Source organism: Doryrhamphus excisus, chromosome 15, assembly GCF_030265055.1.
Source record: "Doryrhamphus excisus isolate RoL2022-K1 chromosome 15, RoL_Dexc_1.0, whole genome shotgun sequence".
Lineage (NCBI taxonomy): Eukaryota > Metazoa > Chordata > Actinopteri > Syngnathiformes > Syngnathidae > Doryrhamphus > Doryrhamphus excisus.
Genome location: NC_080480.1, coordinates 12,534,518 through 12,550,269, shown reverse-complemented (window position 1 = coordinate 12,550,269; position 15,752 = coordinate 12,534,518). Strand labels below are relative to the sequence as shown.

Below are 15,752 nucleotides of genomic sequence, written 5' to 3'. Positions count from 1 at the left end.
AATTTGCGGCCACATTAATCAGTAAACAAAACACAACAGTGGCCGGATATTAGTAAGTCAACAAGAAATATTGACACTAACTGGGACTAGAATGGCACTACATGTGATTATCTGCATAGCCATGCACTTATACAGCAGAATAACGTTAATTGGCGACTCCAAATTTTTTTTCCATATGTGCCAAGACCACAAGATCGAATCGTCACAGTCATACTAGGTGTAGAACCGCTGCTTCTCTGCATTGAGAGGCGTTCAGGGCACATACTACCGGTAGGAGGCCTACTGACTATGTGTCTCAACTGGGCTGGGAACAAGGAGTTGGACAACATAGTTGGGGAGAGGGACGTCTGGGCTTATATGCTTAGGCTGCAGTTCCTGTGACCTGACCTCAGATAAGCAGTAGAGGATGGACGGACGGATGGATGTCTACAGCAGTGATTTTCAACCACTGTGCCGCGGCACACTAGTGTACCTTGAGAAACCGTCAGGTGTGCCGTGAGGAATTATCCAATATCACTTTTTATAGTTAACATTGATTAATCATCATTTGCAAATATTATGTCAATAGCCATTATGTCAATAGTATACATGGACCCAAATATTCCAATTGCATTTGGTTTATTTGCTCAAACGGAAAGAATTGAACAGGGATGGAATATTCCTTTAACCAATCCGATTGAGGTATCTTGTATCCGCTCAAACGGAAAGTTGTCAGACTGCGTTTTTCTTCGTGGTGTTTTTCTTCTTCTGTTGTTTATTGGCGGTTGGCAAGCAGCTTTCGTATGCATTACCGCCATCTGTGGAACAGAATCTAAACCCTTCTATACTTTATTCACAAGTGCAGTTTTATTAAAAAAGAAAATATATATCTATATAAAACATGTCCTGAGTTTAATTATAAAATATTAGCAAGATTGAATTTGATCTTTTCCTGTTTAAATTTATCCCGGGTGCGTTCTTTCAGCGCATGCTTAGATATGACGTAACACGCAGATCCAGACGTTCTTCACTTTTAAAAATGGAGGCCAGCAATCGGCACTGGACTAAGCAAAGTTTGTTTTTGATTCAAACTAAATTTCAAGACTGGACAGACGAAAAACTGGCAATACGGAGTTATTCCAACAAGTGAAAAAAAAACTCGGGGAAGCCGGTATCACGTGATGTTGATGTTTACGTTTTACTGGGCATGCCCTATTGACTATTCTGGTTGATTTTCACGGCGCATGTAGACAAGAGAGTGGAATATTCCTTTCCATGGATACCATTGTTTCCCGAAAGGTCATTCGGAAAGAGAAAAGGTGGTCATGTAAAAACGTGGCTACTGTGGAGTGTCTGGTGTAAAGACTGGCAGAGCAATGTAATATTGGTCCGTGTGGCAACACCTACCTTGTTCCTCCCATAGACTTATTGATGCACGTGTGAGATTATGGTGACATTTTGTAACATTTTTGGTTAGTGGTGTGCCACAAGATTTTTCCAATGTAAAAAACGTGCCGTGGCTCAAAAAAGGTTGAAAAACACTGGTCTACAGCAGCGGAAGCCAACATGCAACCTACTATAGTGGCCAAAATATGTTTACTTTTTATTAATTCGCCAATGTTATCTTATACACAGTTATGGCCCAAGTGTATTTTAGTCTTACAACTATGCAATAAATATATAACATACAGGAAGGTGAGTAAATTTTTGCTCAATTTTACATTTAAAATAAAAAAAAAACATGTCAGACATCTCAAACATAATGTAATTTTTGACTCACTGTCTGCAACCCACTCAGAATGAATCCATGACCCACAAATGGGTCTTGACCCACTAGTTGTAGAGTAGAACCGATGCACTAATGGCCTGGGCGCCTTAAATTCACAATTTTTGTCAACATCCCCTTACAATTCTACTAAAACAAACAGCCAACAGAAACAAACAAAGCACCTCCAGGATGCAAAACAAGTTTGCTGGTCGCTTGATTTGTTTACTGCTTTGCATAACGTCACTCAACATTGCCACGTAACCTATATGAATCCTTTATAATTATTTTTACATGCTTTACATGCTCCATTTTCTCCTATTTGTTATACTTTTTTTCTACGTTGTCAACTTGTAGCTCAACTTCCTGCAGTCCGAGTTAGATGGAGCCGCCCAATACAGCGCCTGATTGTGTACCAAATACACGTGGGCGTGACTTCAAGGCAATACAGGCAGTATAAAAATTGACGCCCCGTAAGAATGTTGTTCGACGAGCTCAAGAACCGAGTGCGCCATGTCGTCCACGCCGATCACGGTGCTGATCACCGGGGCCAACAAAGGCCTGGGCTTCGAGATGGTGCGTCAACTGTCGGAGGATAAAGGGCGAGTGAAGAAACTGTTTGCCTGCTGCAGAGACCCAAATGGACCCACAGCTGAAGTGAGCAAAACAGACGAGATTTTTACACTTTTAGTCCTTTTTTTAATCTAAAATGTTCACTTTTAAACGCTGTTAAAACAATTCCTGTTGCAGAAACAAACGATGTGATTTCCTTATCAACGTACTTTGCCTAGCGCATGCGCACTAAGTACTTCTTCGCTCAGTCTTAAAGAAACAGCAAATATTTCCTTATTCAGTTTTATCCACATACAGCGTATTTTGTATACTATTGTGTATTTTCGTGTGTTTACGCGTGACTTACGTGGTAATGACATTGTAACAAGTCATAACCGTTCAGTGATTACAGTACAATTACACTACAAGTCCCAAAGTGCACTGCTCCGTTAGCTTCACCTGAGCGCTCGTCACCAGTTTGAATCAATTTTCAGATGTAATTTGATTAAAAGTAAGCATTTGTATATGGTCTGGAGTTGAAACACAAATCACGTTTTATATATGTATAATGTAAATGTGTCAAAAACGCAAACTAGTTCACTATAGGTTAGCTTAAGCATACCGCGTCATACTATATGCGGAAGTACAGTGGCCTTTAAGGGACAAAACATTTGACAACGCGATAGTAATGAGTTGTGTGGTGAAATAGCCACATGTTCAATAGCAGTGTTATTAAATATGTTCTCTGTTTACAGGCCTTACATACACTGGCAAAAAAGTATCCAGACATCATTGTCATCGTCAATATGGGTATAACAAGTTTAGCAAGCTAATTGCTCAGTGAGCAAAAGAAACATGATGTTGAGTGTCCCACTTTTTCTATAACAGATGTCACTGATGAGAGCAGCATACAAGAGGCGGCCAAGGTGATCACCCCACTCCTAGGCAGCGAGGGCCTCAACCTGCTCATCAACAACGCTGGATTGGGATTGGAATCATCGCTGCAGACCGCCACGACAAAGGACATGTTGGACTCTTTCAACACAAACGTTATTGGTCCAATGAACATTATCAAAGTAAATGATTTTCACACTGCAATTCAACCACCGCAGTCAGACTATTTATGGTGTTTTCGCTCCCCTGTTGTTACTTTATTAGGAGTTCCTTCCTCATCTTCGGACAGCAGCGAAGGCCAGCAAGATTTCAGGGATGTCCTGCAACAAAGCAGCTGTCATTAATATCTCCGCGATGGAAGGTTCAATGGACGTGACAAAGGAGACTTATTCATACATGGCTATTGTGCCATTCCGTGTCAGTAAGGTAAGGTGTGGCCATGTTTGCATGGTCGGCATCAAAACAGTGCTGAGATAAATACAATACCCGCTGAAATAATGCAGCTGAAGGCAAAATCAAACATTGCTCTTTTCAGGCCGCTTTGAATATGCTGACAGTGTGCGCTGCGGAGGAGATGAAGAAGGAGAAGATCCTGTTTTCACTGCTGCACCCTGGATGGGTGCGCACAGATACTGGTGGACCAGAGGTGAGTTGACTGGCTGCCACAAGTATGATACACACATGATGGGGTTAAAACTATTATTGTACTTGTGTACCAACACACCCTCCCCTGTTATCACCATGTTAGTGCATGACTTGTGTTTAATACGAGATAAGCAAAAAGCACTAAGATAACAAACAGGACTGGGGTGTAATGAAGCAATTAATCAAAACAGGGCTGAAAAGTTGCATTCTGTGATTAAAATATTTAATCATGATTAATGGCATTTTGTCAGAGTTAACTCAGAATTAATCTGAAATACATTTTATCTAGAATAACTAGGGATGTAAATCTTTGTGGTAAACTATTCCATATGCAACTACAACTATAACATAAAATTTTATATAAATGGATATACATTTTGAAACTATAAGCCATTATTATATTCCCACTTTGTTTTACCGTCCTTGAACGCACCGTGTACTGTTGTTTCACACTGAACTTTTATTTCTTACATTTTTGTTTGTTCCCAAATGCTGATGATACTACATTTTTTGCTCTGATTTATTTATTTTTAAATGGATAAGTGTTGGGCTGCACAGCGGTCGTGTGGTTAGCGCGCAGACCACACAGCTAGGAGACCCGGGTTCAATTCCACCCTCGGCCATCTCTGTGTGGAGTTTGCATGTTCTCCCCGTGCATGTGTGGGTTTTCTTCGGGTACTCCGGTTTCCTCTCACATTCCAAAAACATGCTAGGTTAATTGGTGAATTGTCCATAGGTATGAATGTGAGTGTGAATGGTTGTTTGTCTATATGTGCCCTGTGATTGGCTGGCGACCAGTCCAGGGTGTACCCCGCCTCTTGCCCGAAGACAGCTGGGACAGGCTCCAGCACCCCCTGTGACGATAAGCGGTAAAAAATGAATGAATGGAAGTGTTAAATGGATAAATGAAAAGACTAGTAGGGTATAGTAAGTGTAATAAATCAGTGTTAACTTGCCCATTACATGCTCAGCATTATTCTGTCATCGGTCCTCCCTCACTCTATGGGTGGCGACAGTGTTGCTTTTAGCAGTCAATCTTTTGGGAACTCATAACGCTCCATAATAATTACTTACTAATTTTTTTTGTAAAATACACTGGCTGGGATCGATTCACTTTTCAGTGGAAGTAGCATCATTTGATATCACGTGAATTTGCAATGAGCACAAAGCCAAAAACCGGACTTGACAAAGTTAGTGTTAAGTTGCATCTTGAGCACAAAGCCTGGGCTCGCTGAACCACATTGAACATGTACCCCCTTAGGCAGATGGGTGAACAATATTTGAGACAAATAGGCCTTTTGTGTACATAGAAAAGGTTGTTCATCTTTGGATTTGTCTAAAAAAACTGAAGTGGCGCATATTTGTTAGGTTTACTGTATATAATAAATCATGCCATCCAAAGCACTTAAGCAAAACCAATAGGGCGCACCACAAATTGAATGTCTTAGTTTTTCACATGCCTATAGCTCTGTCATTGTCATCTACACAATAAATTGAAATGACCCCATGCTTGTTAAATAAAGCCGATGTTTAAAAATGTGTCTTCCAGGGGGAAATTGATGCCCAAACCAGCGTGAAGGGGATGCTTAAAGTGATGTCCACCATGAAAGATAAGCACAATGGAATCTTCCTGGATTACCAGGGCAGCCCCATGCCTTGGTAGCATCACATCAAAATGAACCAAAATAAAGTTATTCTGCTTACTTGGATAAATTGTGTCTTGTTTCTTTAATCATCTATTGATTGCTTGTTGTTCCTTCCACGTTACCATGTGGCGCTGTTCCATGCTACCATGGTAGCAGGGCAGATCTTGAGAGGGTGAGGGTTATTCCTGTTGGGATGTTGGCTCCAGGGAAAAAGAAGGGATACAGCTTGCCTGTAAAGAAGTCATTATAGGTATGGATGGGCATCATGACAGGATTGCAGCAAGCGAGTGCTGGGCCTTGTCAGTCCACTCCAGACACCCAAAAATGTTCACACAAAACACTTTTATTATAGAAGGATGAGATTTACATTCAGATAATGTAAACAAATTAAAGGTATAAATAAAGTGATTAAAATCACTTACCTTTATTGATGACTCCTATTGATTGAGGAAGGGAAGGCAAGAGCCACTTGAATTCAGTAGTTTCTCTTCTTTTTGCCTCCATGGTGGGTTATTTTGCAATTTAAAATCATGCAATCATGTGAGTTTGCCAAAAGAATGATCATTACCAGATGCTGTTGTATTGTGTAACTTAATTATGGCGAGATTTGGTGTTCGGTATGTGATCCAAAACGTCTGTTTTTATTTTGAAGTGTGAAACTCCCCTTAAATTATACGACTCCAGAGTAAAATAGGCTGCATGATAAAACAATGGAAAAACAAACAAAGCCACCCCATTGCATAGACATGTCAAATGTCTATGCAAAACAAGTTCGCTGGTCAGTTGATTTGTTTGCTGCTTTACATAACGTCCATAACACAAATTCTCATTACCTTGTAATCTGTCTGCATTCATTTTTAACTATTACTATTACTATTATACTCCCTTTTTCTTAGATACGTTTTGCACGTTATTGCCAGCATCTTGTTCAACTCGCTCCTGTCTAATTGAGCCGCCCATTGCATACAAACTCAAACAGGTGGGCGTGGAAAGGCGGACTTAAAAGCGATATGGGCAGTATAAAAATCGATGCACTGTTAAGAGTGTTGTTCGACAAGTGCAAAGACGACAAAGACCGATTGTGCCATGCCGTCCAAGCCGATCACCGTGCTCATCACCGGGGCCAACAGAGGCATTGGCCTGGAGATGGTGCGTCAATTGGTGTTGGATAAGGGGCGTGTGAGGAAGCTGTTTGCCTGCTGCAGAGACCCAAATGGACCTAAAGCTGAGGTGAGCATACCAGACGACACTTAAAAAAAAATAAATAAATATATATATATATATATATATATACACTGTATATAACATGTCCACCTTTAAATGCAATATATATATATATATACACTGTATATAACATGTCCACCTTTAAATGCAATACAATCACAACAACAAATCCCAGCTGCACAAACGCAACACAAAACACAAACACTGATGTACTGGAAACGCGAGTGCGTAGCGTATGCGCCCTAATTCCTCATTCCTAAAATTGTTTTTTGAACACTACTTGGCGTGTTGTTGAGTCGGGTGTTTTTCGCTGACAAAATGCTGTGTACTTTTCATTTCTACCGCAAAACACAGCAATACATCGAAACTGACCTGTGAGTATAGTACAATTACACTACAAGTCCCGGGATGCAGTGCTAACTTTAGCAGACCACTTAACGCTTAATGTAGCTCGTCAATTTTAAATCATTTGATTACATTTAAGCATTGGTATCAGCTGTAGTTAGAAAGAGTAGAGTTAAAACATACATTACCTTGTACATTTGTAATGTAAACGTGTCAAAAACGCTGCTTTTTTATGTCACTCGTGCACACTTGTGCTCGTGCTTCATTCTACTTGTCTCGCGAGGCGTTCAGGCACACTCATAATTGTGAGTGTTAGGCAAGAATTGTTTTTCATTTTTATTCACGTATCCCCTTTTGTGACACATTGTAGTGTATTGACTGTAGCCTCAAAGCACTGGCATAAACAACGTCAAATATGAGCACTTACATGAACATGTTATAGAGATGAGACATTCCCCATTAATTAGCTCGATTAACTGTCTTTTCCCTTTCATTTCCTCCTTTATACTACTGCAACGCAGGAAGCTAAATAGCTAGCCAACAAGATGTGGTTGCCTCTAGTGTTTTCGCAGAAAACTGCAAGTCTCTCGCTCAACCCCTATAAAGGAACTGTTAATAACGGTACTGGGACGTGTGTTTTAACATGACATGGCAATAATTTAATGTGCAATTTAATGTTTCGATTCTATTCGCAGACCTTGCAAACACTGGCAAAGCAGTACCCAGACATCATCGTCATCGTCACTATGGGTATAAGAGCTATCCTTTACCGTACTTAAGTTTGGCATGCTACCATTCTATGTTTATTATCACGCTAGGAATACAGTAAACAAAGTTAACATAAGTGTCTGTGACTATTTTCTATGACAGATGTCACTGAGTTGAGCAGCATACAAGAGGCTGCCAAGGTGATCACCCCACTACTGGGCAGCGAGGGCCTCAACCTGCTCATCAACAACGCCGGGGTGGCGCAGGAATTATCGCTGCAGACCACCACTACCAAGGACATGCAGGACACTTTCAACACAAACGTTATTGGTCCTATGAACATCATGAAAGTAAATGATTTTAACACTGCAATTTAACCACCGAAGTCAGACGATTTATGGCGTTTTTGCTCCCCTGTTGTGAACTTATTAGGAGTTCCTTCCTCAACTTCAGACAGCGGCCAAGGTCAGCAAGATTTCAGGGATGTCCTGCAACAAAGCAGCTGTTATTAATATCTCCGCGATGGAGGGTTCAATGGACGTGACAAAGGAGACCTACTCTCTCGAGGCTATTTTACCATTACGTGTCAGCAAGGTGAGGTGTCCAAGCAAACAGTGCTGCTGCGATAAATACAGTACACACGGAAATAATACCAAAGTTTGCTCTTTTCAGGCCGCTTTGAATATGCTGACAGTGTGTGCCGCAGAGGAAATGAAGAAGGATAAGATCCTGTTTTCACTGCTGCACCCTGGATGGGTGCGCACAGATACAGGTGGACCAGAGGTGAGTTGATTGGCCGCCAAAAACAAACACACACACAAATGGTGGTAATAATTTGTCCTCAAGCAACTTTTTTTTTTTTTTTTGTTGAAACCTGTCCTACATGTGTGCAAACACTCCCTACCGCATTTGTGCAGCATGTTTGCACACATGACTTGTGGTCTTACTTGCTAAACAAAAGTCGCTGAGCTAACAATGTTTGGATGCTTGTGCTCACACAACTGGTCTTTAAACCAATATTATTACGGCATGAGACAACATTTGTAAAGGAAAACACACTTGTCCGCTTTCTTTTGAAGTGAAACGCCAAGTTAGCTTACATTAAAACTATAAAGCTAAAGACTTTCAGACTTCTAAGTATATTTCTTTTGCATAGAATGTCAATGCAATGCAAGGCTCCGTCACACCTTAAAAGCTGTTACCTCACCGAATGACTAATATAGTCGTTAATAATGTCATAAATCACAACAGCGCAAGCAATGTGTCAAATATCCTATACTGTACTGTACTATATTTACCCATCAGTCACAATCCTTATGTGAAACATGAACACATATTTGCTTCCCTTTTTTGTGCATTATAACATGAAAAACCAGTTAATATGAGACAGCTAACAATGCACGTCATTGGGATACACCTATTTTGACTATGAAGCCCTCTAAAAAAAAAAAACCTCTAACAACATTGCATTGTTTGATATCCATGCTATGATGATGCATTAACACGTACACTAATGATAACATGTTTCCTAGGGCGCATTGATACATATGCTTATGCTAGTTCCGTCAGCAACAGCGGCATAGATACAGCGATAACACTTACAATGTCCGCACTCATTGGGATAGCCGTGTCGTCCAGCACAGGATGTGTAGCCCAGTACTCAGGTAAAAAAATACTGATGGCAAACAAGCTTCTGGTTGAGTCTTTGTCGCGAAATTGAGTGCTAGGTATGCACTCTTCAGTCTATGAATGACGCCGAGGCTAGCGGTTAGCGATAGTTTTTCAATAATAATATCGCTATAGCTTGGTTAATATGCAAGTCAGTTATGTAAATGGAACACTGTTGCCGTTTTTTTGTTAGCATCAAAAATTTCCCATGATGTAGCTCATATTAACTCGTTTTCGAGGTAGAATGCACAGAAAAGAAAAAGAAATATGTATTCATGTTCGGTTTATGAATGATGGGCAAAATTCGCCAAAAAAGTGCAGTTCCCCTTTAAGATCAAAGATCCTCTACGTGTGCACTGTTGCAGAACTTGAAAAAAAATCAGCTATCAAGATGCACACTTTCATTTTAGCAAGCATGTGTTCAATATTTTTATCGAATTGAGACCACATTTCAGCTGAAAACTTGTAAACTTAAAGCCACATATTTAATTGATAATGTGACATTTATTGAAGTTAATGATTATCACATAATTGTGTTCTCATGATGACAAATGGGTAAATATCTCCTGTGTAATGGTGATGATACTTTAGGACTTAATCTATTTACACTCACCACTCATGTTGACGAGCACCTCCAATAGAGGATATTAGATATGATTAATTAATTGGATTTGTCTGTGGAATGTAAAATAAGTTAATGCAATGATTAACTTTGTTTTCCATTGCATGTTCATTTCTAACAGAGGTAGTATAGGTGAGACCTGCCAGTTAGTAGCTCTGATAAAGACTAATAAAGTACATAAGCCGCGGCGATGGAAACATTATTTGCTTTATACCAAGCCACTTTGTATCCAAACATGATTCATATCAAGTCAAATTTAAAGAAAGGGTGTGGAACCTACTGACCATGGGCCATTTGCAGCCAGTGGCAGCATGTGATCCGGCCCGCCATGCAAATTCTAGAAACAAATAAAACTTCAGACAAAAGCCGGCAAACATTTAACCCATAAATGATCATTATATAATAAATCATCTTGACCAGAGCCGTCCTTATTTCTCCCCACACGCCTACTGCTGTCACTCATCTACACGATAACTGAGTTGGCCCCCTGTTGGCCAAGAGTGAAACTGCAGCTTCAAGGGATTCTACTTTCTCATTCATTCATTTTCTACCACTTGTCACGGGGGGTGCTGGAGCCTATCGGGGTACACCCTGGACTGGTGGCCAGCCAATCACAGGGCACATATAGACAAACAACCATTCACACTCACATTCATACCTATGGACAATTTGGAGTCGCCAATTAACCTAGCATGTTTTTGGAATGTGGGAGGGACGGGGAGAACACGCAAACTCCACACAGAGATGGAATTGAACCCTGGTCTCCTAGTTGTGAGGTCTGCACGCTAACCACTCGATCACCGTGCAGCTCTTCTACTTTCTCATTCATTCATTCATTCACTACCGCTTTTCCTCACGAGGGTCGCGGGGGTGCTGGAGCCTGTCCCAGCTGTCTTTAGGCGAGAGGTGGGGTACACCCTGGACTGGTCGCCAGCCAATCACAGGGCACATATAGACAAACAACCATTCACACTCACATTCATACCTATGGACAATTTGGAGTCACCAATTAACCTAGCATGTTTTTGGAATGTGGGAGGGACGGAGAGAACACGCAAACTCCACACAGAGATGGAATTGAACCCTGGTCTCCTAGTTGTGAGGTCTGCGCGCTACCCACTCGACCGCCATGCAGCCTTTCTACTTTCTCATTGTTTCAAAATATTGTTGAAAAATGTGTCTTCCAGGGGGAAATTGATGTCCAAACCAGCGTGAAGGGGATGCTTGAAGTGATGTCCACCATGAAAGATAAGCACAATGGAACCTTCCTGGATTACCAGGGCAGCGCCTTGCCTTGGTAGCTTACATGAAAATGAACCCCAATAAAGTTCATCTGCTTACAAGAATATATTGTGGCTTGTTTTTTTAATTATCTATTGATGGACGATTGGTGTTCCTGACATGTGACAACATGTCACCATGTGGCGCTGTTCCACACTGCCACTGTAGCAGGGCAGATCTTAAGGGGGTCTGGATTATTCCCGTTGATGTTGGCTCCAGGGCAAAAGAAAGGGTACATCTTGTCGGTAAAGAAGTCATTAAAGGTGTAGATGGGCATCATGCTGATAGGATTTGAGAAGATCACCTCACCGCCGTCGTAGTCCAGCTGAACCCGAACCCTGGTCAGCTCCCCCTCCAGGTGCAAGCGAGTGCTGGGCCTCGTCATGGCCGAGTATTCTCCTTCGTAGTGCGATATCATCCAGAAGCCGCCCTCGGGGCAGCCGGAAATGCGGCCCTTTCGGTCGATGGACTCCTTGACCACCCCCAGCATCCAGTCCACCTTGTCACCCACCTCCACCTCCCAGGCATAGCGGCCTGACGTGAAACCCTCAGAACCCAGGGCGAAGACAAAGTGGCCGAAACGTTCCGGGTTGTCCGGAAGCTGCTGCAGAGCGCCTCTGTTGGCCACGCAGGTGAGGTCCTTGGAGATGGACAACCAGGAGTACGCAGTGTTGGGGTCCAGGGTAATGGGTGCTAAAACAGCATAAAATGGGTGTTTTCTCTAAATTTGATAACCCCAGTTTGTATATGTTACCCAAGAGTAAGCTTATGTAAAACAAACATATAAAAGGATGCTCACTGTATTGAACCAGCTCCACCATCTTCTCCCAAACATGGTACTTCAGGGAACTGACATGCTTGGCCACGTTAATAAGAGCTCCAGACACCTTTTCCGGATCCTTCTGCGGAAGCTGTGCTCTTTAAAAACAAAGAATGGAACCGTGATGTCACCAGCAGTAAGATTAACTAGTATGATGTGATCATGAAGAACATGCCTTACCTTTTCTTTGTGTTGGAGTAATTCTACAATGATGCAACAAGTATTATTATAATTGATCAGCAGGTCCAACATTATTGAAAGTGAAAGTTACCTGCAGAAAGAGAGCATCTGCGGATGCGATCTCATTCTCGACGGCGATTACGGCGTGCGAGAAGGTCAGGATGTCCCTTGTGATGCTCTCGGACTTCTTCCTCACCAGTTCTCGCTTTCCCTCTTCCTCCTGCTGCAGGGCGGCCAGCCGAGCCGCTTCCTCCTTTTGCAGGAAGTCACGCAGCTGTTCGAATTCCTCTTTGACCTGCTTCTCCGCAGCTTGGGCCTGGTTCTGAGCGTGCAAGGAAATGGATGAGTCAGCACATCCTTTCCTCGATGATGGCAACAATAAGGAATTTTAACTTTAGAAATACTATGAATGCTACAATAAAGACTTTTGTTTACTTCACACTGATGATAGTATATACTAGTGCAGGGGGCTCTAAAGGGTGTGGCCAATCATGGCTGGTTTTATCACCACATTCAAATACCACAATTAAGCAAATATGTTAATTCATTCATTTATTTTCTACCGCTTTTCCTCACGAGGGTCGCGGGGGTGCTGGAGCCTATCCCAGCTGTCTTCGGGCGAGAGGCGGGGTACACCTTGGACTGGTCGCCACCCAATCACAGGACACAGACAAACAACCATTCACACCTATGGAAATTAACCTAGCATGTTTGTGGAATGTGGGAGGAAACCGGAGTACCCGGAGAAAACCCACGCATGCACGGGGAGAACATGCAAACTCCACACAGAGATGGCTGAGGGTGGAATTGAACTCGCGTTGCCTAGCTGTGAGGACTGTGCGCTAACCACTCGCTAACCACTCGCTTACCACTTGCAACCTTGAGCAAGAATGAAAAAAAAAAAAAAACAAATTTACCAGAATAAAAACAAAATATTAGGACAATAAAGTCAAAAAATCCAGAAAAAAATACCTGTAAAATAACTGTAAAAAGTAATAAACAAAACAAAAAATATGTTGCCTAAGAGTTTTATAATTTCTCCCATATTAGTATTATAATACTAAAGTAACATTATTATGAGAATGAAGACATGAGACAAAAATGTACAAGTTAAATATTATAATATATAGTATATATATATAGTATTATATTGCCCTATATAATATATAGTTAAAAACTGCAAGTGTAATATATGTAAAAAAAAACAAACAAAAAAAACAATTTTTTTTTTGTCACTGATGACGAGATGGCCACCATTTTGTTTTTTTAACTGAAAGTGGCCCCTATGCATTCTTTTACATTATGTACATTATAACTATGCTATCATACGATACCTTTCTTATAGTATCTTTGCTATCGTACGATACCTTTCTTATAGTATCTTATTCGTGCGCGAATGATACTGGTGCCAGCAACTCGTGCAGTGGTTTGTGCAAATACTACAGCTCCCCTGCAATTGAGAACTGCATCATGTCGTCTTCAAATAGGCGGTTTTAATTAGTTAACTTCTGTTTGCATGACAATAAATGTTACTTTAGCATTTAGCTCAGCAGATATTATCTTCTCACACTGACAACAGACTGATAAGATTTTGTCACTTTTCCAAACAATCACGACTGTTTAATGTAAGCGATACTATTTGGGAAAATTTCTGTTGTTTTCAAAGCACTCTGTAATGCAATTCCTCATTTTCCGACACGAAACACAACCCTTGGCTGACGCTCCGCAGCACGCTGCAGTTACACCAGCGGTCATGCGGGCTCGAGCGGGTTTGCTTGTTGATACCTTGATGTGCACAGTTGTGTCATCACACTCCTGCTTGGCCTCATACAGGCGACGCAGGTTCTTCTTCACAGGAATCAGCTCGTTCTTCAGTTCCTCCTGACGAAAACAACAGAATAACATTCAAAATGGCCACTGTTAGAGCAAAAATTGGATTTCTTCTGGACTTGTTTGCATGATGTCTATTAATGAATTGTATTAATTGTAATAATTCACCTGACCAGCAGGCAAAGAAATGCAGATCAAATAATTGCTATTGATTTTGTTTGCACAGCTGCTAGCAGAGTTCAAAGGGCTCAATGAAAATACCGCCCAGCAGTCTTTTTGAATACGAAACAAATGGCTAACAATGTAGCAACAAGAGTAAGCAGGGACAGGAAGTGAGATAGCATATCTGCTATTGTATGCAGGGGTGCTCGCCGCTGAGTAGAGTTCAAAGGGCTCGGAAACCCAGGAAATAGTTTGCATGACATCCTCAGCGACTGGCTGCTACGGGACAGTTCATACAAATTTGTTTTGCATGTGACTACTCTTATTTAAAAGTGTAAAGCTACCTTGAGATCATGAGCTCCTTCATCCAGAGGACACACTCGATGGCCCTGGTGTTTCTTGGAGGTGTGACACACACAGCACAAGGTTTCCAAATCATCCAGACAGAAGAGCTTGAGAACCTCGCCGTGGTTGGTGCACCTCACATCCTCCACGTCAGCTTCCAGCTTCATGGAAGCGACACTTCCAGCCACGGACGTCTGGAGTTGCTGCTCCTTCAGGAAAGTGTCAGCGACATTCTTCAGAGCCAGGCTGACTGTTGGCTCCGTCAGGGAGCACTTCCTGCGGCAGATGGGACACTCGCGTCGTGCCTTCTTTTTGTTCCAGAACTGCTGAAGGCATGCCCTGCAGAAGCTGTGGCTGCACTTGAGCACCACGGGCTCCTTGAAGATCTCGCAGCAGACTGGGCATGACAGCTCCTCTTCCAGAACGGAGCCCGAGCGGGAAGAGACGGCCCTCGGACGAAGGGATGAGTTCACTTTGGAAGTCTGGAGGAAGGAGAGTTTCCCGGGCTGAGAGGACGCACGTGGGCGTGACGCCATGGTGGAAGCTTCTAGCAGAAAATGTGGTTACAAGGCTTTTCCGTGAGGGCTGCAGCAGGTGGACTAAGCAGGGGTTTAGGTGCAACTGGGCTTTTAGATCAACAGGGACTTGAAGAACAGGTTTAGTCCCCTTCTAGGAAGGCCCTCATCTCTTCTGCTCCATTTTTAAGGGAAAACACCAACAGAAGCTCACATGATGTGTTACAAAATAATTCCACCAAGTACAATGTCTGACATATACATCACATTTGTGGTGCCCCCTATGGGTTGTGGTCATACTAGCATAAAAGTTTTATCATTACACAATTAGTTAATGACAATAATAATTACAAATTATTTGGTGGTGACTCAGCTAAAACTTAAATCCTAATTATGGGGTAAAAGCAGCACCACAATATGGAGTATCTGTCAAAATAATTAACAGCATAGGCAACACAGTAGAGAACATTTTGACACATTTTCATCCTGTGTGCAAATGATAGCAATGAAAGTTAGCTTAATTAAATACATAAATAAATTGCAAACCAATAGAGGTTTGGGGTTTTAAATA

At 41.8% G+C, this 15,752-nt stretch overlaps 3 protein-coding genes across 3 annotated transcripts; 2 read left to right on the top strand and 1 right to left on the bottom strand.

The window, feature by feature from the left end:
- Positions 1-1,627: 1,627 nt before the first annotated feature.
- trim35-12 (tripartite motif containing 35-12) lies at positions 1,628-15,694 on the bottom strand. The gene is made up of 6 exons (XM_058049265.1): positions 14,666-15,694; positions 14,115-14,210; positions 12,421-12,651; positions 12,330-12,352; positions 12,129-12,247; positions 1,628-12,022 (listed from the first exon to the last, which is right to left on the bottom strand). The coding sequence occupies exons 1-6, from the start codon at positions 15,200-15,202 to the stop codon at positions 11,463-11,465; spliced, it is 1,566 nt and encodes a 521-aa protein (XP_057905248.1). The 5' UTR covers positions 15,203-15,694; the 3' UTR covers positions 1,628-11,462.
- On the top strand, positions 2,115-5,548 carry LOC131103199 (C-signal-like). The gene is made up of 6 exons (XM_058049267.1): positions 2,115-2,401; positions 3,052-3,106; positions 3,185-3,372; positions 3,455-3,616; positions 3,726-3,836; positions 5,385-5,548. The coding sequence occupies exons 1-6, from the start codon at positions 2,258-2,260 to the stop codon at positions 5,496-5,498; spliced, it is 774 nt and encodes a 257-aa protein (XP_057905250.1). The 5' UTR covers positions 2,115-2,257; the 3' UTR covers positions 5,499-5,548.
- LOC131103198 (C-signal-like) lies at positions 6,513-11,396 on the top strand. Its single transcript, XM_058049266.1, has 6 exons — positions 6,513-6,711; positions 7,746-7,800; positions 7,921-8,108; positions 8,191-8,352; positions 8,431-8,541; positions 11,236-11,396. The coding sequence occupies exons 1-6, from the start codon at positions 6,568-6,570 to the stop codon at positions 11,347-11,349; spliced, it is 774 nt and encodes a 257-aa protein (XP_057905249.1). The 5' UTR covers positions 6,513-6,567; the 3' UTR covers positions 11,350-11,396.
- Positions 15,695-15,752: the final 58 nt, after the last annotated feature.